At 37.5% G+C, this 22,435-nt stretch overlaps 1 protein-coding gene across 2 annotated transcripts in view; it reads right to left on the bottom strand.

Moving 5' to 3' along the window:
• sptbn1 (spectrin, beta, non-erythrocytic 1) overlaps window positions 1-22,435 on the bottom strand; it is a 72,231-nt gene that overhangs the window by 30,990 nt on the left and 18,806 nt on the right. The window contains exon 2 of one of the 2 annotated variants that reach the window (XM_083558692.1): window positions 14,462-14,673. In XM_083558692.1, the coding sequence (XP_083414818.1) occupies window positions 14,462-14,606 (145 nt within the window). In that variant the 5' untranslated portion in view covers window positions 14,607-14,673. Of the gene's footprint in view, window positions 1-6,964; window positions 7,540-14,461; window positions 14,674-22,435 lie in introns of those variants that run through there. The other variant, XM_083558693.1, reaches the window with a different exon arrangement.

Raw genomic sequence — 22,435 nt, 5'->3', positions numbered from 1 at the left:
CACAGAGTAAAAAAACAATACGCATTTTATAAAATAAACAATACAATCTATGCTATTGTGTAAGAATTATATATTACTTTAATAATAACACACATAATTATTTGAATAAAAAAACATCATAGTTTAGATACAGAAGATTGTCCTTATGCATGAACATGGAAGTGGTCAAGTCCATATAGAATGTGAGATCGATATATGAGGGATAAAGATACAGTATGTTATGGGGAAGCTATAAGCCATAAGACATTCACACCCACAAGCTGCAATATGCTGACCATGCGTCTTTTGTTGCCATGTCTATATGTTCCACATGTCTCAATGCCCTACAGCAGGAACTGAATTACAAACCAGGCCACTTGTGTGTGCACCTTTAACTTGTTTCATACCGCAAAATAATACACTGCCACTATGATTAAAGTGATAATATTAATAATAATACATTAATACAACATAAAAGCAAATTAGTGCTCACAAATTAAGAAATCAGTGCATATAATTTCTGAAAGCCAGAACATTAAAGGAACTGCTGTGTCCTGTTCAGTATCACACTCAGAATTCAGCATCAAAGAGACATACCAGGTCTCTCATCCTGCCTCTGCCAAGCTAAACAGAACTGACATGTACAGCAGGCAGATATGGGGTAGACAATATGCCACAAATAGAAATATCACTGTGCTTTTTAAGACTACACAATGTGTATCATGTTATTAAATCATTTTTTTGATTTCTGATAACAAGGTGTGCAATAGACAAAATCCTGAAACGGTTAAAAGATGCTTATTTAAAAAATAAGCACTTTTGTATTATCTTATCTGATTGGCCACAGATAAGTCATTAACTGTAAGGAGCCTTGAAAAGTTCTGGCTATAAAGCAACTTATTGGTCGATATTAATTTTAATACAAATTTGTTTCTATATGTCATGAAATTCTAAATAATTAAAAATGTATCATTGATACGGTTTTGTAAGATAATGTTTATTTTAATAGAATGTAAGGAAGGAGTCTCCATTGTCAGAACTTTGTAACAGTCAGAGGTAAAGTCAAGAGGCTGGTAAAAGAACAACTGGTTAAGGCAATTATAATACAGTCAACCCCTGATAATTTGCGGTTTGGAACTCGTAGCTCTCATTTAGCTCTCGTAGGTTTTCATTTGGAACCTAACTAACAGCAAGTTGCAGATTATCTTAAAATTCACGGGAATCCGCAGCGGGACCGAATGTTCAGGAACTGTTTTCGCTAACAAATTTCATAAAAAATTTTTTTAACACATTATTGTATTAAAGTGACATAATGTCTAGATGAATTCACTAAGGTACCATAGGGGCTGTGGGGGTGCATCCAAGGATTTTTAAAATTCTTCTTAGAACGTAACCCCCGCGAGTTCCGGGGGACCACTGTATAAGTAATAACAGGAACTTGTGTGGTTTCCTGTAGATGTTTTAAAACATTTAATATAACTATTTACTAAATAAAAATTGGGTAGCGTTGGCAAATTGTTGTGGGATAAACTGTACCCAAACATATCAAGGTGTGCTGTTACTGTAACGGTGACTCTACCTTACCACAAAACACCATTGTTGAGTATTTTTTATATCACCATAACGACAAGATCTTATCATTGTCCAGCTTACCATAGATCTCACTCGGCCCCCAGCTTAATTGTAAATGCTCGACATTGAAGTTTTACTGTAAACCGATAACACCAGCTCTGATGCTAGCTGAACCCCTGTGGGATTGTGGGTAAATGAACAATGGCAGCAGTGTTCTTCCCCTCGGCCCCCGTCCCCAACCCCAGGGAAGGCCACAGGAATGCACCAGCATCTGGTCCTGCCCTTAGGTAAACACATCCCTCTCTCTCACCAACGCTCCACCATTAAAATCCATCCCGCTGAGCTGTAAGGATCCTTTCACAATAAACATAACTTTGTTCTTTTTAACTCCTCCCACACGGTAAATATTACTTTATGTCTAAAGAGAACACCAGTGGTCGAAATATTCTAGAATCAGATGTGGTTTCTAAACAACTGTAAAAAAAAGTTTAAAAATCAAGTTAAGAATTAACTAAATATTGGGAGCAAAAATCAGCCTTCATCCTACCTCCCCATCTCCTTCTTACCTTTCAGGAAAACTTTATTACAGTCTCTTTTGTGGAAAATTCAGGTTCTCTTACTTTTCTCCTAACTATTTACAGTCTTGCATTTATTAATGTGTTATTTAGTTGAGGCACGTCCTGTTGTCTATACTTGCAGACTTATTTTTAGCAGTGTCAAATAAATGGCATCTCTTTCCAGCAGTCAATGAAGATCTTCTGGATCTCGATAATTCTTGATAAAGAAAGTTTTTAATTTACATTTAATATATATTTTCTGTATACATGTCTGTACACTGCAGCTTTTCTAGTGCTCATTTTGGATTGTATTCCATTTGTGTTTTTGTTTAAATACAATAAAAGATACAAATCTAATTAAGAAATCAAGATTAGTGACAACAATCTAGATTTGATCTAATTGGATACTCTAATCAGGCATTGTTTTTATATTTAATACCAGAACTTTCTAAAACATTACTCTATAGGCTTAAAATATTTAAAATCTTATTAGGACTTATTAACAAGCAGTTATTAAGATTAAGATAAGCTTTTTTTTTCATCTATTTAATTAGAAATCAGTGTATCATTGGGTGTGTGATTGGAACTCCAGGGGTTAAGAAAGTTTTGAAGGTACCTCATGTTGATCACACAATTAAAAATCCTTTTGTGATTATTTAACATAAAACCCAGAATTTTCATCATGACAACATTTCATTAGAAATTTGGGTCATTTAGCATCACTTTGATATACTGATGCTGAGAACAAAAGGTTGGTCTCCAGGCAGATTGCACAGCGGTATCTTAAAATGTCAATAATGGTACAACCCTTATTGATTTATTGACTATAACATCCAGCAGACAAACCACACCCATATGTGAAAAATGGGCTCAATGCTTAAAAAAATGAAGGCCATGCAAATTGAAATGCAAGGCTGAAAGAAGGAGGTGTGTGTGTGTGTGTGTGTGTGTGTGTGTGTGTGTGTGTGTGTGTGTGTGTGTGTGTGTGTGTGTATGAAATCCAGAGATGACTTCCTTTCTTTCTCTCTATGATTCTATGATGTATCCACATCCTGTGATGTGAGGCTCTGCAGAAGAAAATTCCTCAGACGTCATGCGTGTTAAATAGGTGATGATGGCCAATAAGATCACAGCACATTGTTTAAGGTATTCTCCTTTTAAACTTTTGTGAGTGTGTGTGTGTGTGTGTGTGTGTGTGTGTGTGTGTGTTTGGGTGTGTGTGTATAGGTAAGAAATTGTTCGTCATTAAGCAAAACAAAAAAGCCGGACAGGATATATGTTGTATATATAATCTGAAACAATTCACCTTTGTCTAGACCAAATATGTACATGGTCATTTATTCCACAAAACTCAGTTAACCTTGTGTATTTGCCTTTCATATTAAACATGGCAACCTTGGTGCTTTCATGGCGAGAAATATTGGCCCTCACTTCTCAAAGAATATAAATGAGAGTAAGATGATGTCTCAGTGGGAACACTGCATTGTTTAAGGGAACACAGACCTGTGGGTCAGGGTCCTAGACTATGATGGGGCGCTCCATGTTCAGCTGCTATTAATTAAGCGACATTTTGTTTAAAATGGTCTTCCACTAGGCTGGGCTGACATGCAGGAATGAATAAAAGAGGTAGACAGTTTTATACAAAAGGTTCCGAGTTGGGCTGCATGATATATTTATTGAAATTTTAAAATATTGCAAATGTGCGTATCACGATATGCATATCGCAAGGACTAGCAAAGAGCAGGGAATAAACTGGGCACACATCCATTATTACTAAAAAACTTTCTTTTCGGCTTCTCCCGTTAGGGGTCGCCACAGCGGATCCTCCGCACGTTTGATTTGGCACATGTTTTACGCTGGATGCCCTTCCTAACGCAACCCTCCCCAATTTATCCGGGCTTGGGACCGGCACTAAGAGTGGCTGGGGATGGTTCCCTGACCGGGAATCGAACCCGGGTCGCAGCGGTGGGAGCGCTGCATCTTAACCACTAGACCACCAGGGGACCACATCCATTATTACTATGGCAGCAAATATGTATCAAATATTTGAAGTATGACATGCTGTTCCAGAAATATGAACAGGGTTGTAACTATAATGCACCGAGTTGAATGTATTCCACCACCTTGTAATTAAATTACACTTGTTGTTTCTGATCACCTAATAATCCCACACCAGCAAATTCCATGTTGAAGGCTTGCTGGAACTAAGGTTACTTAATATATTGTTGTTGCAATATTGGCTTCTGCAATAATATCAGCTAGGAAATCTGCATGGGTGTTTTAATGTTGAATTGGGGTGTATCAGCTTAAAACTCCAGGTTAAACGTGTAACGACACAATTGCAGTATAGAGATAGACACTTGGCGTGGCTTCAATTTCAACCTAAGATGCATTTTACTATGCCAAGTCTGTTCTTTACACGGTGTGTAAAGTAAGGAACTAAGCTCTATTTCTCGCATACTATCTCCCAGTCAAGAATCAAACAGCTGTATTCTTTTTCTTTGATGCACTTCTACCATTGACACTGATAGCTCCATTTAACAGTTTCTCCATTGCATGGAGCAAAATATCCGACTGTACAGACAGGCCATGACGCCCACAAAGAAAAAATTAAACTGGGCAAAAGGCTGGGAACTCGGCACATGCATAACATGTCTTAAACTCAGAGAGAGTCTTCTGGGGTTCTGTGACTGTCCTTGGTAACCATGGCCCTGTAAGCAGTTGAACAGATGGCTACAGAGTGCCATCTCTCATTGCTCATTGCTGTAAGTAGAAGATTGGCAGAGCTACATGTAGAGGACAAATTAGGGTTTCAGCATGGATCATGGACAATCTTTCAGCTTGCTCTCAGTACAAAACATCTGAGGCATTTGCAGGAGGCTCCAGAGATCATGGTCCAAAGACTTAAAAACTGAAATTTATATACTTTTGTTTGTCCCGTAAGGTTAAATGTTCTATAGAGTTAAAAAAAAATTCCTTTTACATATCCTGGAATTTTATCATCATCTTTTTTCAAAAGGTAAGAGTGGATTTCCATAGTGCATTTAAATATTTTTCCAGACTTTTCAGACATTCAAATAATTGTCTACATCAAAGAGTTTTCAGTTTTCTCTTGGATGGTTGAAAAGAAAATTTTTCTTTTTTGCCAAATAAATTATTTAACTTTTGTATTCCTTTTCCAAACTAAAATAATTTTTGGTTGTTGATTCATCTTTTTAAACTGTTCCAGTAAAAAGTTAAGTGGCCACACCCATCATCCAACACAAAATATTCAAAATCTAATATTGTTATGAAGTTGTTATGGTTGCACACACATATCCAGAATCATCTTAATGTTCCCTTGTGCAGGCTGAAAGCTGTAGGCCAGTCTTTTGCAGTATTCTCAGTCTGGGAAACTCTGGTTTGTCTCTACCTTTTGGCAAAAGAAGTAGATACGGCCCATTTGTCTTGGCTGATGTATGCAGAGAGTCTAAGGAAAGTGTTAGTTAAGCATAGGGGTCACTTTTTAACTGCACAACATCAATAAATCTTTAATTATGTTATACTATTGATTAAGCAAGTCAGTATATCTTGGCAGAAAATATAAATTTTTATCATTAAGCATAAAGTGTGATCTCAAACAGGCACGTCATAGTTGAAAGGTCAAGTAGTCATTAATCAGACTTTTAGTTTTCTGCTGTTAAGTGCTTACGATATAGGACAGGGCAAGTGCATGGTTCACTGATTACCAAGGCAGAGTCTCTTTCCAACTTTTCGTTAGTGTGATCTATAGCACTGAATGTAGAACGGATACAGTTCTTGTTCTTGCATAATTCTGATTTCTCCTCTGTAGTGACCGTAAGGTTAATAAATACATTTCCAACTAAAGGAACAGATGTTCCTTCAGATGTTTCACGCCAACTCAATTTATAAACATATTTTTTTTTTTTTAGTTATTTATATATGTATCTCTCTCTCTCTCTCTCTCTCTCTCTCTCTCTCTCTCTCTCTCTCTCACACACACATTATATATATATATATATATATATATATATATATATATATATATATATATATATATATACACACACACATACATACACATACACACACACACACACACACACACACACACACATATACATACGTACCACTGGGTACGTTAGTCAGCTTGGAGCACTCCCACTGAGCAGTCCAGCTTGGCTGCATCATTATATTCTGACCATTTTATAGGGATCTACTTTTCTAGTTATGCAAAAATAATAAATGCTTTCCATTTACATTTAAAAAATTTTTACACACTAAAGCTTTCATTGGTACCAATACATTCTGTATTTGCTACTGCTATTTCATATTCAAGTAGCTCTTTTGTTTCTCTTTTGTGTCTCTTTGAACAGAATGATGATCCAATGATGAGCCATATATATATATATATATATATATATATATATATATATATATATATATATATATATATATATATATATATATATATATATATGAAATGGCCAAATAAGCTCCAGTACACCACTGGCACCACAAACCACAAACACTAAAGGCAGGCTAAACAAAATTAACCGCTCCCACCATCCTCGAATTGCCATTGTTGTGCATGACAGCCCATTCAGACTACACTGGAGGGGGAGTCCAGCGTAGTCTTGGAATGTTTGCAATGAAATAATGAATGTCATTTATAGACAGACATTTTTTTTGTATTACTAATTCAGTCTGAAACTCATTTTCTTCTAGACCAATAGCTGATAGACTAGATGAATATACCTCATCACTCAATTCCCCCTTCCTGCTAGGATTATAACAAAAATTATCACATGGCAACAGCTGTAAACAACTGAGCCCTACCTACAGAGCAATCTTACCTTGCAGCTGTTTAAAACGGCCTTCTAACTGGTTGTAGTTGAATGGCATCTGAGTCGAATAGCCAGATCCATGATAGAGATCCTCTGCCCCCCCGGACCCCCAGTCCGTCTCCATGTTCCTTTATTTAAACCGAATCCAGAATACTTAAACTCCTTGGAAACCACAGAAAAGCAAGAGGGCCAAAAATGGAGGGAAGCAAGAAAGCAAAGCAAAGATTCACCAGAAATTTCTTCTTTTCTTCTTCTTCAAATTCCAGTGTGTTCCTTTGAAAAAGAAGTAAAAAAAATGTATCCAGAAGACTTGGAAACTGGTCCGTTATGGGTTTATTTTCAGTCTAGTACTTGAGAAATAGTTAACACAGCAGGATCTGTTCCATAGAGGAGAAGGAAAAGGAGGAGGAGAAGGACGAGGAGGAGGAGGGAAGCATGCGTCTCCTCTGATTGTTCTTGTTCTGTCTTCCCTCCCTGGCCATTCAAATGTGGCCTCTCCCCCCACTGCTAAGGACGCACACACCCACCACCCTTCTCTTAATCAGCTATTCCTCAGTCAAGCCTCTCACAGAGAGGAAAAGTGGGCTACAAAAATGAGGACCACAAAATCATTTCAACATTAGAGAGGACTTAAAGCTAACCAGACCAATGAAAAGGCTTCCCTCTAGCATACCGCACCTTTGTTGGGCCAAAGTAGGAGGAGGCAGAAGGTGGGAGGAGAACTTGCAGTTGTAATTTCACCAAAAGACCCACCGTTGTCTGTGTGTTTAGCAGTGATGTCACCGCCCTCATTACCATAGAGGCAGACAGTAGGTGGAGCAAATGAGGAGAAGGAGAAGCAGAGGAGGAGGAGGAATGTACCAAGCCTTCAGTGAAGAAAAGGGGCAAAAAACGAACAGGATGACATGCAGTTTCCCAGTATTGTTGTTTTGGAAGCTTGATGGATAGAAATGTGTTGCCACAAGAAATGCTAAAAGCCCTTTTTGGGATGGCACAGTAACCGACGTCCTGTCTAAAAGCTCATTTGCAAACATCCTGCTTGAGCAGTCACCCAACGCCACCCCCCACCTTTCCTGTGGCACTTCCGTTTGCACAAACACAAAGGGAAAGCTCCACCTCTGCATACATGTGTGTGGATTTTCAAGCAAGTCCTTCGAGTACATAAATATGTAGCACACTTCCTCTGAGAGCATTAGCTTGTGTGTCTAAGTCCTTCAGTCTGGGGCTACTCCTAGTCTTGGCTACTCTCACTAGAGTAAATCACAGAGGAAAATTTTCATTATGATTAATGATCTGAGGATAAATGTCTCCATAAGCATCCTCTCTGCACTCTGTCTCCTAAAGGGACAGAACTTGGACCTCGAAACAGAGCAGAGTCGGTGATTGTTATGCACTAGCAGATGGAGAGAGTGATCATGGAAAAAAGTTCTGAAATTCTTTTGGGGGGACAGAATTTAGTGAAAATTTAACAGGAATAGCACATACCAATCTTCTCATCAGAGATATACAGTGAGGAAAATAAGTATTTGAACACCCTGCTATTTTGCAAGTTCTCCCACTTAGAAATCATGGAGGGGTCTGAAATTATCATCGTAGGTGCATGTCCACTGTGAGAGACATAATCTAAAAAAAAAAAATCCAGAAATCACAATGTCTGATTTTTAAACTATTTATTTGTATGATACAGCTGCAAATAAGTATTTGAACACCTGAGAAAGTCAATGTTAATATTTGGTACAGGAGCCTTTGTTTGCAATTACAGAGGTCAAACGTTTCCTGTAGTTTTTCACCAGGTTTGCACACACTGCAGGAGGGATTTTGGCCCACTCCTCCACACAGATCTTCTCTAGATCACTCAGGTTTCTGGCCTGTCGCTGAGAAACACGGAGTTTGAGCTTCCTCCAAAGATTCTCTATTGGGTTTAGGTCTGGAGACTGGCTAGGCCATGCCAGAACCTTGATATGCTTCTTACAGAGCCACTCCTTGGTTATCCTGGCTGTGTGCTTCAGGTCATTGTCATGTTGGAAGACCCAGCCTCGACCCATCTTCAATGCTCTAACTGAGGGAAGGAGGTTGTTCCCCAAAATCTCGCAATACATGGCCCCGGTCATCCTCTCCTTAATACAGTGCAGTCGCCCTGTCCCATGTGCAGAAAAACACCCCCAAAGCATGATGCTACCACCCCTATGCTTCACAGTAGGGATGGTGTTCTTGGGATGGTACTCATCATTCTTCTTCCTCCAAACACGTTTAGTGGAATTATGACCCAAAAGTTCTATTTTGGTCTCATCTGACCACATGACTTTCTCCCATGACTCCTCTGGATCATCCAAATGGTCATTGGCAAACTTAAGACGTGCCTGGACATGTGCTGGTTTAAGCAGGGGAACCTTCCGTGCCATGCATGATTTCAAACCATGACGTCTTAGTGTATTACCAACAGTAACCTTGGAAACGGTGGTCCCAGCTCTTTTCAGGTCATTGACCAGCTCCTCCTGTGTAGTTCTGGGCTGATTTCTCACCTTAATTAGGATCATTGAGACCCCCCGAGGTGAGATCTTGCATGGAGCCCCAGTCCGAGGGAGATTGACAGTCATGTTTAGCTTCTTCCATTTTCTAATGATTGCTCCAACAGTGGACCTTTTTTCACCAAGCTGCTTGGCAATTTCCCCGTAGCCCTTTCCAGCCTTGTGGAGGTGTACAATTTTGTCTCTAGTGTCTTTGGACAGCTCTTTGGTCTTGGCCATGTTAGTAGTTGGATTCTTACTGATTGTATGGGGTGGACAGGTGTCTTTATGCAGCTAACGACCTCAAACAGGTGCATCTAATTTAGGATAATAAATGTAGTGGAGGTGGACATTTTAAAGGCAGACTAACAGGTCTTTGAGGGTCAGAATTCTAGCTGATAGACAGGTGTTCAAATACTTATTTACAGCTGTATCATACAAATAAATAGTTTTAAAATCATATATTGTGATTTCTGGATTTTTTTTTTTTTAGATTATGTCTCTCACAGTGGACATGCACCTACGATGACAATTTCAGACCCCTCCATGATTTCTAAGTGGGAGAACTTGCAAAATAGCAGGGTGTTCAAATACTTATTTTCCTCACTGTATACTGTGAGTGGGTCTATATAGAGATATATTGTAAGCCCTTAATTTTATAATGGCTCCTAGTGATATAGAGGACAAGTAGCAGGAATAACATGTGTTGCCAAAATTGCCCCACGTGAATGTATTTCATTTTTCCATAACACAATATGCACTATAGTTTATAGACCATGGGATTACAGCCTTAGGATTTGTCCTGATTCAGTGGCTTTGAGAAGAATATTATAGAGAAATACTTGCGGCTGTGTCATTGAGCAGTCACAAGGAACCCACGTGCTCTCCACGCCCCTGCAGGCATCACTGATCTTTTTTGACCTCCCTATGCCCTTCTGTTTTCTTTTGCATCTGACTTAGCTGTGGAATGATTTCTCATAGGGCTTTGAGTAGTAATAACCCGAGATGTGTTTTTATACTCTGCTTTCATTTTGAGTCAAGAAGGGAGGGGACATTTCCTGGAACATGAGTTAGTCACTCAGTGCAGCTGTTCATTTAATTTAAAAAGGCAAAATTGTTATTATAAAATATCAAGTACTGTATATGCTTTGACAATTGGTGCACCATTCAGTTAGGTTGAAAGACCAGGCCACATTAAAAAAAACCACATCATGATGTATGCAATATTGCTTTGTTCAAATAAACTTTCTAAAGTGGAAAGTCAGAAGTCAGAATTTTATCTTTTTTACACAACAAGGAAAAGAATGTTCCATTCATGCCTGAATTGCCTCCATGAATGCTTGGCCTTGTTCGCTTTGCACAAGCACCAAAAATCGAGAAGCTAGCTAGCAAACATTATTAATAAAAGTGACAATTTTAACAGTTTTTAACAATTTACACAGTAAACCATGTGTAGTATTTGATATAGTAAGGTTTTATAGTAAAGTCTGTGCTGATTTATGTAAGTATTCTCCAACTTTATAACTTTAAACACAATGCCCAGCATTAAACTTATCTTGCTTTAAACATTACCAGACATTAGAAAAATACAGTACTCGTCTCAACCTCTTCAGCCCATTATAAATGTGTTTTTTAGAGATTGGTTCTGAACTGAGACAACAGGCCCTTTAGGACACATATCTCATGCTTAGCATTTCACATGATGTTGCAATGTGATCTTGAAGAGAATGGGGCCATGAAACCGCACAATTCCGAAGGGAGCAACTGATGCCAATGGTACATCACTAACAGTGACATTTTATTGGCTGTGAGTTCATCAGATCTGCTGATTTCAGCAGAGCGAATGAAACTAAGGTGTCTGGACAGGAAAAGTGAAGGGTAAAAGAGTTCATGGGTGCACATACATGACGTTATGTGAGAGGCATGCGGTAACCGTGTAGTTTTTACTAGCATCTGGGCGACAAATGCATGGAAGGAAGCCATGAGGAAGGAAAGAAAAATTTATGGGTGTTTCCTCTGTAGGCAGTCATAAGGAAGACAAGCTGTAAATGCACGAAAAGCTGGCGTAAAACAGGTGCTACATATATCTGATCTGCTTTTTAGAGACAGATTTTAAAAAAGATGGCCCTTTATGAAATACATTTAATAATTTTAGTGTGTAGCACTGGTATTGTTTGTGTGGTTGATTTTATTAGGTATTTCCAAATCTGAGGGTTTTCTAAAAGTTTTCTTCATATAAACAAAACGAACAAATCTAACCCATGCACATGTTTTTTCTTAAAGAAAACTTTTTATGCTGCTTTACAGTTTTCCTCCCCATATTCTGACTGTCTGTATCGGCTCAATCTGGCAACTGTTAATTGAGGCATGCTGAGGTAAGTGGTGGTGGGAGCTGTATGTCATAGTATTGGCTCTTCTCGTGGCAGGCCACATGGTCTACATTAGTGGGGTATGCAGAGTCCTAGCGGGGGGGATTCCTGCCTTATCGACCTTCTGGGACTAGAACGTGGGCTAGTGTTACACTGCACTTCTTGTCAGTTGCTAAAAGTCCACACAGAATTACAAGAAAAAAGCAATGCAGTTTTGTGTTTTTTTAGTACATATCATAAAATCTGGTTTTTTTAATGATGTATGATTTATGTTTATAATATTTGAATGATAATTACAAATTAGACAAGATAATGGATCCTGCGAAACTTGAAATGTCAGGTTTTGCATTTATCTATGAATCAGAAGAGGGCAGGATTGGAAATATTTTCTAGATTGGTCAGACATTTTTTAGGCATGATTAAATAGAATTTCTTCAAGGGCTGTTCAGAACTTCTTTAGTTGTAGATTTGTCGGAGTGAGTCCGATTGGATAGATTTTCTTCGAGAATTTTTTTCTGTTGATCAGTAGTAAGAATTATTTTATGAGTGTGTAAGACTAGTCAGACTTTGGAAACAGAGGGATTGGATACATTTCCTTCCGGAGCGGACATGATTGGTCACAATTTTCCAGGAACTGAGTTTAATAAAAATTTATGCAAAAGGGGAGGGATTATATATTATTCTGTCTTAAGTGGGGGATTGGCCAAAATTCTTTTTGAAGTGAAAGATTATTCCGAACTCTTTTGGAAGTGGGATGACTTGTCTGAATTCTTTAGGGCTGAGTACGATTGGTCAGAATTACAATTAAATAACTTGAAAAGCAGATGGGATTGGCCACAATTTCTTTAAGAATGAGCAGAGTTGTTTATAATTTCTTTGCAAGAAGACGGAATTGGACAGAATTCCTTTGGGAGCAGGTGGGACTGGTCAACATTCCTTTGTGAGCTAAAAAATATTCCCATGAATACCTTCAGGTTAGACTGCATTATAGGAAATCATGTATCTTGCTGCAATGTTAGCAAGCTCTTTTTCAATGACTGGTTGCTGGATGCAGTCAGGTCCATCGCAGAAAGAACTCTTCCCTAGAATACTTACTTAAAAAAACATACATTTAGTCATTTTTAAACCCTGATCTCTAATCAGAAAATGAGCAAGTGTGTGTGCTTGTGCCTTTGACCAAATTAATCAGCAACAAGTCTGAAGCAATTATTATTCTGTAGCACAATGCACATTCTTGTCATACTTTTTCTACAATTTGTTTTCTACTATCAGCACCAATCCTGCACTACTCAATGTGGTATGAGGATTGTTGCAACACTAGATTTTATTCCAATCTTCTCCCAACTCTTATAATTGGGTGGAGTGAAAATGAAAGAGAGAGATAGAGAGAGAGAGAGAGAGAGAGAGAGAGAGAGAGAGAGAGAGAGAAAGAGTAAAAGAGGCATATGTGCTGTGTGCTAAGGAATGCAGGAAAACAGAATCATGTGAAAAGCAGGATGCTCACTGGAATTTTTCAGGGCCTTTTTTTTTTTAACACTCCTAAAACAGGATTGTGGTCTCGGGTAAATGAAGGGGGCCAGAAAAAAATGCCGTGTTATATTTTACAGACCAACTTTTTTTAGTTTTTACAGGAATATTTGAAGTACTCTCTAAACTGTGTGGGGGAGTAAACGAGAGGTTTGAAGGTTTAAAGCCAGGTCTGTTTAAGCTCCACTGCCCTCTTGCAATAACAAGTCTCGCTCCTCTGGTGCTTTTAAAAGTAGTCTCTTGCCCAGTGCTCTCACTTGTCTCCCATGCCATCTTACAGCCCTTCAGTAAGCAGCCATCATAAACATCATGTCTCTGTAAACAGTGCACTTATGGCACTTTAAATACGACTGCTACTTGGTAAAAGTAGCTGGAAATGGACACATTAAATGTGCTACTGTCCGGATATCCCTGTCATTTCTTTATCCATAAACACAGTTGGCTAGGAATGTGAAATAACATACTCAAATCTGATTGCAGGAGTTGGAAAAGTTTCTTGTGTCCTCTAGACACTACTGAGCCATGTAACTGAGACCTGCCTAATTATAGGATCCCTGTAGTGCAGCAACCAAAACTTAAAGAATGCCTTTCACTTGAATAATAATGCAATTGGATTGAGTATTGATTTTTCTGTAGCTTGAGCCTGATACACAAAAGCATGGATACTATTACATCCTAATCTGGATATCTTTTGATGAATGCTAAATAGAGAAAGTGAAAGGAAAGACAGGTTTTTAAAAAAAGGCTTAAAAGTACCAGAAAAAGGTTAGTTAGTAAAGAAACACTGTTCGTGTGTCTTTAAACTAGGTCTAAAATATTTTGTAAGCACTTTAAAGAAACTTCTTAGCATTATTCAATTATCTAAAATGTAAATATCAATATGAACACAACTGTAAATGGAACATTACACAAGGGACGGCTCACCATGGAAACATTTTACGTTGGGCTTGTAAAACAAGACAGTTAGCTAAAGCAAAGACAAACAACTTCCTCGTGATAAGTTACCCCAAACAAAGGTCAAGTCTGAAACACCCTTATTATACCCAGACACCAAAATAATTCCTCATGGTCCTGGTATAACCCAGCCAGAGAAGTTACCTCACCTGCAAGAGCCTTGATGCGTGAGCGCTCAAACAGGCGGGCCGAGCTGTTCTCATTGTCCCACTCCTCATCCCAGCGGTTGTTGACAGTATCCTGGTACTGCTGCTGGATGTCCATGTGGTCATATTCGGCGGCTACTGTCGTCATCCTGATCTCTCACCTTTTGGCCGTTTCACCGATCACACTGCCTCATGGGGTGGCTTCTACTGAAGCTCTGCAAAGAGGAAGGAGGAAAAAGGTTTTATATCTAGATATAGATAACATGAGCATTGCTTAAATCTCAATAAATAAGTAAGCAAGAATGAAATCCAACCAGTTTGGACTTATGGGTAAAACGTTTCCCACTATTATTACTATGCAAAATTACCACAATGTTAATTGTAAGTGCTTGTATCTGTTTTCTTTTTCACAACTTTACTAATAAAAGATATAAATAGTTTGGAAAAGGCTGTGTCCTCCTGTGGTTAAAGAGGGTTATGAGGCATTGTGTCATGAGAATCTCTAAAACTAAACCACTCCTTAAAGAGCGTTCTTCACAATCGTTAGGAGATATACTTCCCTCCTGTGGTCAACATCTAGAACTGCGCTGTACAACATCAAAATCTCTTGCATCACAAATGCTCCTCGGAGTGAAGTTATTAGTGTGTTTCTAATCAATTTAAGCGACAACATGCTGAGTTTTTGGGGTAAAAGCTGCTCGCTAACCATAACCCTTCCTCTCAATACTTTCTCAGTTAACTGAATTCAGCACTCTTCCTTCTGCATGCATGAGTGCATGTTAGTTTGACGAGCTCAGCGAATACCCCTTGTGTGTATTTTGTGTTTGTGTGAAAGCCTGTTGTCAGCATTATGTGTGTGAGGCCTGGCTGCAAAAGTGCCAGACACAATAAACACAAAAACCAAACAAAACAAAACAGGCGACTTTTCATTGGGGGAATGCAAACCTTTCCTCAATGCCTGACTTGTGGCACTGTTTGCTTCAAACTCTACTTAAAACCTAACTGCTACCATAAGGTTTGAGTTGAGCAAAAAATAATGTGTTTCAGTAGTGTGGGATTTTTTTCCTGCCCCTTTTCTTTCTGTACAAACCTCCCACACACTACTGGGATCAGTGCTCTGCGGTCTAGTTCTGCATGTGAAATGCTTGATTAGCATCTCACTGCAGGTTGTGCACAACTCAGCAATTAGGCTGAACAAGCCTATTCTCAACACCCTGTCTCCTGTCTCCTGTCTCCGTTTCTCTATACCTCCCCCTACTGCATGACTAAGAGCATTAGCTGTGTCTCTGAGACTCTGAAGATGGTGCAGTTAGCTAAATATAACCACGCTGCTGGGCTTGGTTTTTAAAATGTAAAGACTGCAGCGGTTCAAGTGTGCCTAAGCAGAAAAAGTACTCTCTCTTGAAGCAGAACGGATAAACAAACAGGTGGAATAAGAACCCAAATGTGCCATCTATACACAAAAGAAGCAGATAACACATAACACCGATAGACATCTTTTTGCAGACACGATCACAGCCGGCTTTTGGAACTCAGAAATGATGTTTAATCTTCAAGGGACCGTGGCAATATATATATATTTATATATACACAAATGCACATAATAACACAGGGGTTTTCAACTGGTTCTGTGCCAGGAACCACTATTCTGACTAACAAGTAATCCGCGGCCCACTATTGTAAAAAGCGATCCATGCTGGTGCTGACTAGCAAACTTCACCTTAGTTAGAAACGTTAGCTAACAGCTCCACTCCAAATTTCCATTCACCAAAACTATTAAGCATCTATTCAATAAAACCTGAATAATGTGTTTTCTTAACTCCGAGATGCTGGTCTATTTCGTGCGCAAGATGAATGTGTACGTATATGACGCAAAACACAATGTTAGCAAAGCATAGGCCTGATAGGTGCAAAGCTAGCCTATCCTGTGTCAGTTTGAATATTTTAGATATTTTCATTAAATTCAGTTTTTTTCAGTTGCAAATATTCTGGAAATGAAGAGCATTCAAAAATTACATGGAGGAAAAAAGAGAACCACAAAAAAAGACTCGTACCTGCAAATGACAGTTAAGACAAAAGATAATGTAACATTGTAAACAAATAGTTTTAAACTGGGTCATAACGTGTCATCATATAAAATACTAAAATCATTATTAAATTGATATTATTTCTACATTCTACATAATGTAGAAATAAACACAGCAGGCTTTGGGAAATTTTTCATACAAGTAAATAACACTAGACTAATTTGCTGTACTTACTGGTTAGGTTAAGGCTTTTTAGCAAGCAATATAATTAACTTGTATGGAAAAGAAAGGAAAAGCAAGAAAAAGGAATTAACTTCCAGTAGACGTTAATTTTGTTATGCATCAATTTCTGGCAGAAGGTGGGGTGGATTTCTTTTCCCCGCTAGCACCTAGATGGCCTCTAAACTACTGATGGGTAATCAGATTTTCTTCAGTCAGTCAAATCAGCTCCCAAACTGCCCACTGCAATTTTTTCTACACCAGACAGTTATCGTTTTTAAATAATCTAAAATGAATAATACGATCATTTCAACAAACAAAATTAATGTTCACTGCACTTTGGAATATCAGTTTAATCCAAAATTTAAATACCATTTTGTGATAAACAGCCATGATGTTGAAAATGTCTTAAGGGAGGCGTATTGATTCAATTACACTGAAATACAAAAGTCAGTGTTCTTTCAAAAAAACAGTCGAATCGTTTGAAAATTACATCAATATTCAGATGGTCTCTTTTGAGATTCCTTTCAAAAGACATATGTTAGCACCAAATATAGGGCTATGTGTTTAGATGTATGTAGATGAATGTCCTCTAAATGTCAAATGCAATCATTTAAAAAAATATATAGGACTGGAATGTTTATCAAAAATTTCCATAATACGCTATTAAACATTTGCGTGAAGCCCAAAATTGGACATCTGCAAACATGATGGGGATGTTTTCTATTAGGTTATATGTACCTTACATTTTTTATTTGTAATTAAAAACAATTGTAAAGCACACACTTTGTTTGTTGAACCTAAATGCTGTTTCACTTTACACCAGAATCACCTGATTTTTCCTGGTGATGAAAAAATGAAATGTCATAAGACAAGCGAGTAAACAAGAGGCTCTAAAGCGAGTGGAGATTTGCAGGTTACCAATAAGCTCATAAGCTGAGGAAAGACATCATCATATCGATTTAGTTTTTCCTTCCAGATACTGTAAGTCATGTGGATGCCTGACAGCCAGCCAAGCGCACCGCACTGTCTCATGTATTGATCCACTAAGCCTTACTGCATCCTCAATAAGAAGAATAACAATCATGACTCCTGATATCTGAATACATAACCATGTCTTGCAAAACAACAATTAAGATGGACTTTTATGAACAAAAACTTACAATACCAGCTTATTTCTGTTCATCCGTATATGATCAGCATGCAACTATATGAGTAAGTTATGTGGGATTCAAGGGATTCTGTATATGACTTGTAATGCGTTTGCATTAGCCGGCTTCCTGTTACAGGATATGGGACTTGGATTATTCTGTGCATGCAATTAGTTAGCTCTTTCTCTTCAAAGAAAAAAAATGTTGAATGGTGCTACAATTATCCTCAATTTATCACCTATTCTAGGATCATCATCATTATTTTGTCCCCCCTCCCCACACACATCGTCTTTTTCCTCGATCCATCTCTTAAAGACCATTACCAGCGCTTCTTTTTTTTGTTCCTCCACCACTAATTACATTAGTTCTAAAACAGATAGACAAAAAGGATTTTGCATCATGAAAATTATTATTATTTTACCATCTATTCAGTGCTGACTAAACAGCATTTTACATCACAAAACAAGCTTCGTTTTGGCCTGACATCACATTTTATCTATCAATGGTTTAATGGTGCAGCTTAGGAGCTCTTTTCCGTTTTTAAGCCGAGTGCCCGTCTGGGTGAAACACTAATGTGGATGGGAGACAGAGCCGTGCTTTTAGCGAATGGCTCCCTACTGATCAAATTAAAGAAAGCATGGCTGCTCGAGCATGATGGGCTGATACTGTTACAACTCCAAAAAGGGTTGCCAGATAGAAATCACCTATATCACTTCAACCAAAAACCTAGATTCTACAGTTATTAAAATCCGGATAAGGTTTAGAACATGTTAGTCTGTATATACATGTAAGTCTAATAGTCCATTCTGTTATGTACAAATAAAATGTGCTGTTATAGGAAACTAATCTTCTCATTAAACTTTGGTGTTGAAACAATTACCTCAGCTACCGTATTATTTAGAATTTTTTTGAAAGATCACAGTCTAAAGTATTTTATCACAATAATACCACTACACTTTGCCAATAATTATTATTTTTATTCCTTATAACTGACAACTGACAAAAATAAAGACTTTTAATCTGTTTATCACTGCCATTTCCTCTTGAATCCTTTTCTCAACAGCCCCTATTCATCCATCTTTCTACCAAAAAAACCCACAATATGTTACAGATAAATAAAAAAGTGAAGACTCTCCTACAGTGAAAAAAAATATTTTTTTTTTTTTTTTTTTTACAAAAAACAATAATATAAAATTACTTGAATTACAGCCAGAACTATCATCATAGCAGCCATTATTAAAAAAAATGAATACAATAAAAAAAACAATGAGATATTGTATTGAAATTATTGCTCCCCAGTGAACTCCTAAAGGTGGAATATTGATGTTGATTTGTTTGTGTACATATTTACATTAACATCATGCACATTCTTTTTTTTAAGAGCCAAGTAGAGAAAGCATTAGCCAGCATCTTGCTGGTATGAAAGATTGATTTATGAGGAGACAGATAGGCCAATGGACCAACAAAGATCTTGCAGGTAAGCAGTTCACTCATTAGCTGTAGATAGTCACTGTTTATATGCGCTACAGTAGATCTCTAACTAATTCCTCTCTGTCAGTGTCCTGCCTCTCCCTTTCCTCCAGGAAATACAAGATGGCTAATGCTATTACTCCAACAAATGGCCTCTGGTGTTTTTTCCCTACTAAAGTACTATAAACTACAAACCTAGAGCTTTGGAAGAAGAGTGGCGATTATGAAACAGGAGCCCCCTGGGTTTATGTAAACTTTGAGGAGATGACTGCAGTATTATATACCCCCTGATTGAACCAGAGCAAAGCTGAGAAGCAGCTCTGACTGATCGTATTTTTGACAGCATGCGGTTCTCACCTCTTTTTTTTACAATTATTATTATTTTTAATTCCTTCAGAATTTTTTCATTTTGTAGTTTCAAGTTTTGATTGTCCTGAAATAAAATCATGTGTTTAATTCACAGAAGGGGGCGCTCTTGTGTGGCTTTACTTCAAAGCATTTAGAATATATGTATCCAGAATGGCACGTTAAGATTGTTCTCACATTTTGTTGCATGACGGACAAAATATTATTATTATTTTTTTTTTTAATGGGGAAATGTTTTATTTTAGGTGTCCACCAATCCATCCACTACTGTCTCACTATAATATAACATTTCTTACTAAACTCAGATGATGGTTCCACCCTACTAGCTTAATCCCACAAAGTCACACACATGCATACACACAAAGATTAAATGTCTATACACCCAAAGCACAAGCAACATTCATGTGTTTAAAAGAGAAGCTGCCTAAGCACAGTATTTAGATTACGGTAAGTATATAGTTTAATGATGAGATGAAGGGGATTCGCCTAACCAACTACAAATAATTAATTATTAATAAATATTGTAAAAATGACATGCCCTTCATGGTGTGTTTGAAATACAGTAATCCCCCGTTTTATCGCAGTTCGAATCTCGCCTCCAACCCCCCCATTTATGGAGTTTTATGTTAAAATAATTAAATGTATTAATAAAAATATAATTACATTTTCAGTGTGTGTTTAAAGTGTGTGGGAGGAGTATTTTTAGGGTGGCGCCCGTTTATCGTGTTTTTTTGTTTATTGCGGGTGGTTTTGGAACAACACCACCGCAATAAAAGAGGGAATTTCTGCACACTATATGGACAAGAGTCTGTGAACACCTGACCATAAGATGTGTATCTGCTTTTTAAACATCCCTTAGCACATTTAGTTATTATTAATGTTTAGTTATTATCTATTTTATTATTAATAATATTATTATTATTTCCACTCTTCTGGGATTTTAGAGTGTGCTTGTGGAGATTTGTGCTCACTTAGCCACAAGAGCATTAGTAAATACAGGTACTGTTGTAGGGTGAGGAGGCATGAGGTGAACTCAGCAATCCAATTCATCCCAAAAGTGTTCACTTCCACTCCCACCCATGTAAACCATATATTCATGGAGCTGGCTTTGTGCACAGCAGCAATGTCGTGCTGGAACAGGTTTGGGTTCAAGCAAAGAAAAAACAGCTTTGTGGTTACAGTCTGGGCAAGAACCACAAACGGCTGGAAAAGTCAGGTATCCCAATACGTTTGTCCATTTTATAGAGACTACAGTTTTTGAACACTACAGTTATAAAAAAGTAATGAGAAACTGCACTTCATTTAAAAAATAAAGATTAATTCTTTCATTGTCCTTCAGTAATTGCTTTATTTGGTTATGTCAAGTCTGCAGTGTAGCTTCAGGAACAGTAAATACAATGTGGGAGAATTCACCTCAAATCCTTCACAAGCCTTCATTCACCCCACACACATTCACACACTCCTCAACTATTTGCATATGTGTAGGGGATTTGAGTAAACCTAGAGAAAATTAAAGAAACTCAAACAAACACAAAGAGAACATTGAAAAGTTCACATAGGTGATAATGACTTATCAAAAGCTGTTGCAATAAAGATTTCTTATCTATTTAGGCAAAAAACTCCTTGGCTAAATCTTAATAGATGCTTTATTTTAGTTCAATTGTTGTTCAAGTTGTATTATGTAAAATATTATTATGTTTTATTAATTATGTTTATATTATGCAAACCATTATTACATAAATCACCATTTTCAAAATGGTTTATGTAACATAATTTTGAAATCAAAAGATAAACAAATATTTGATATAGATTTTTTAAAAATATAGTCATCTAGATGAAGTCAGAAGATAATTAATTTAAATGTAATAGTTACATTTAATTTAGTAGTTAAGTTTTAAAAAATGTAGTCAACAAAGTGATATAATACCTACTACAAACTACAACATATATTACCTACTACAAGTTTTTTTAATCCTGGATTACAGCCCTGGTAACTATCAAGATTAAAAATTGGGATGATGTTCCACACTTTTCCCAGAGATTGATGGATTTTATTGGATTATTTAAAATAAAACAAAAAAGCAAATAATCTATACCACTGAGATCTGTAACAAGCACTTTTACGACCTATTTTCTACTTGGCACTTAAATAAAATCTTAATATCCTGAAAGAATACTCACCGTAATTTCCAGACTATAAAGCGCACCCATATATAAGCCGTACCCACTAATTTTTTTAACATAAATAAGCCGCACCTGTCTATAAGCCGCATTGTTGTCTAATTGTTGTCTACACTAATGTAATTTACACAGGCTTTAACAAAAGACACTTTACACACGGTGTAACGGGTGAAATATGTTGCGCTTCCTTTACGAGCATAGCGGTATTTTGGGAAAAGACCGGCACAGCATTTTTCCGCTATTACTGCGTGTGTTCAAGACAAAGATTATGTGTTTATTATTTTCTGATGCTCATTTCTAAGTTTCTTTGACTAACCCTTAACGCTGTTGCCAAGAAAAATAAAAAAGCATGAGTTTTGGAAGCCTGTCTGTGCTTATATGATTTCTGTTGCAACTGGAGTTACAACTCGAGCTCTCCCTTCACCCAGACTCAACGCGCTACAACGGCTTGTATCTAAACAGTAGCCGACCAAGAAAGTCATTGTTCACTGTCTTCCTCCTTCCTTTCACAACTATTTCTCTTTTAGCATCTAGTTTATCTTTTGGCATCGTTGTGCGTTAAA

Source organism: Silurus aristotelis, assembly GCF_946808225.1.
Source record: "Silurus aristotelis genome assembly, chromosome: 13".
In the NCBI taxonomy this organism is placed as follows: Eukaryota; Metazoa; Chordata; class Actinopteri; order Siluriformes; family Siluridae; genus Silurus; species Silurus aristotelis.
The sequence above is the reverse complement of the archived record's forward strand: the minus strand, read 5'-3'. Positions and strand labels throughout refer to the sequence as shown.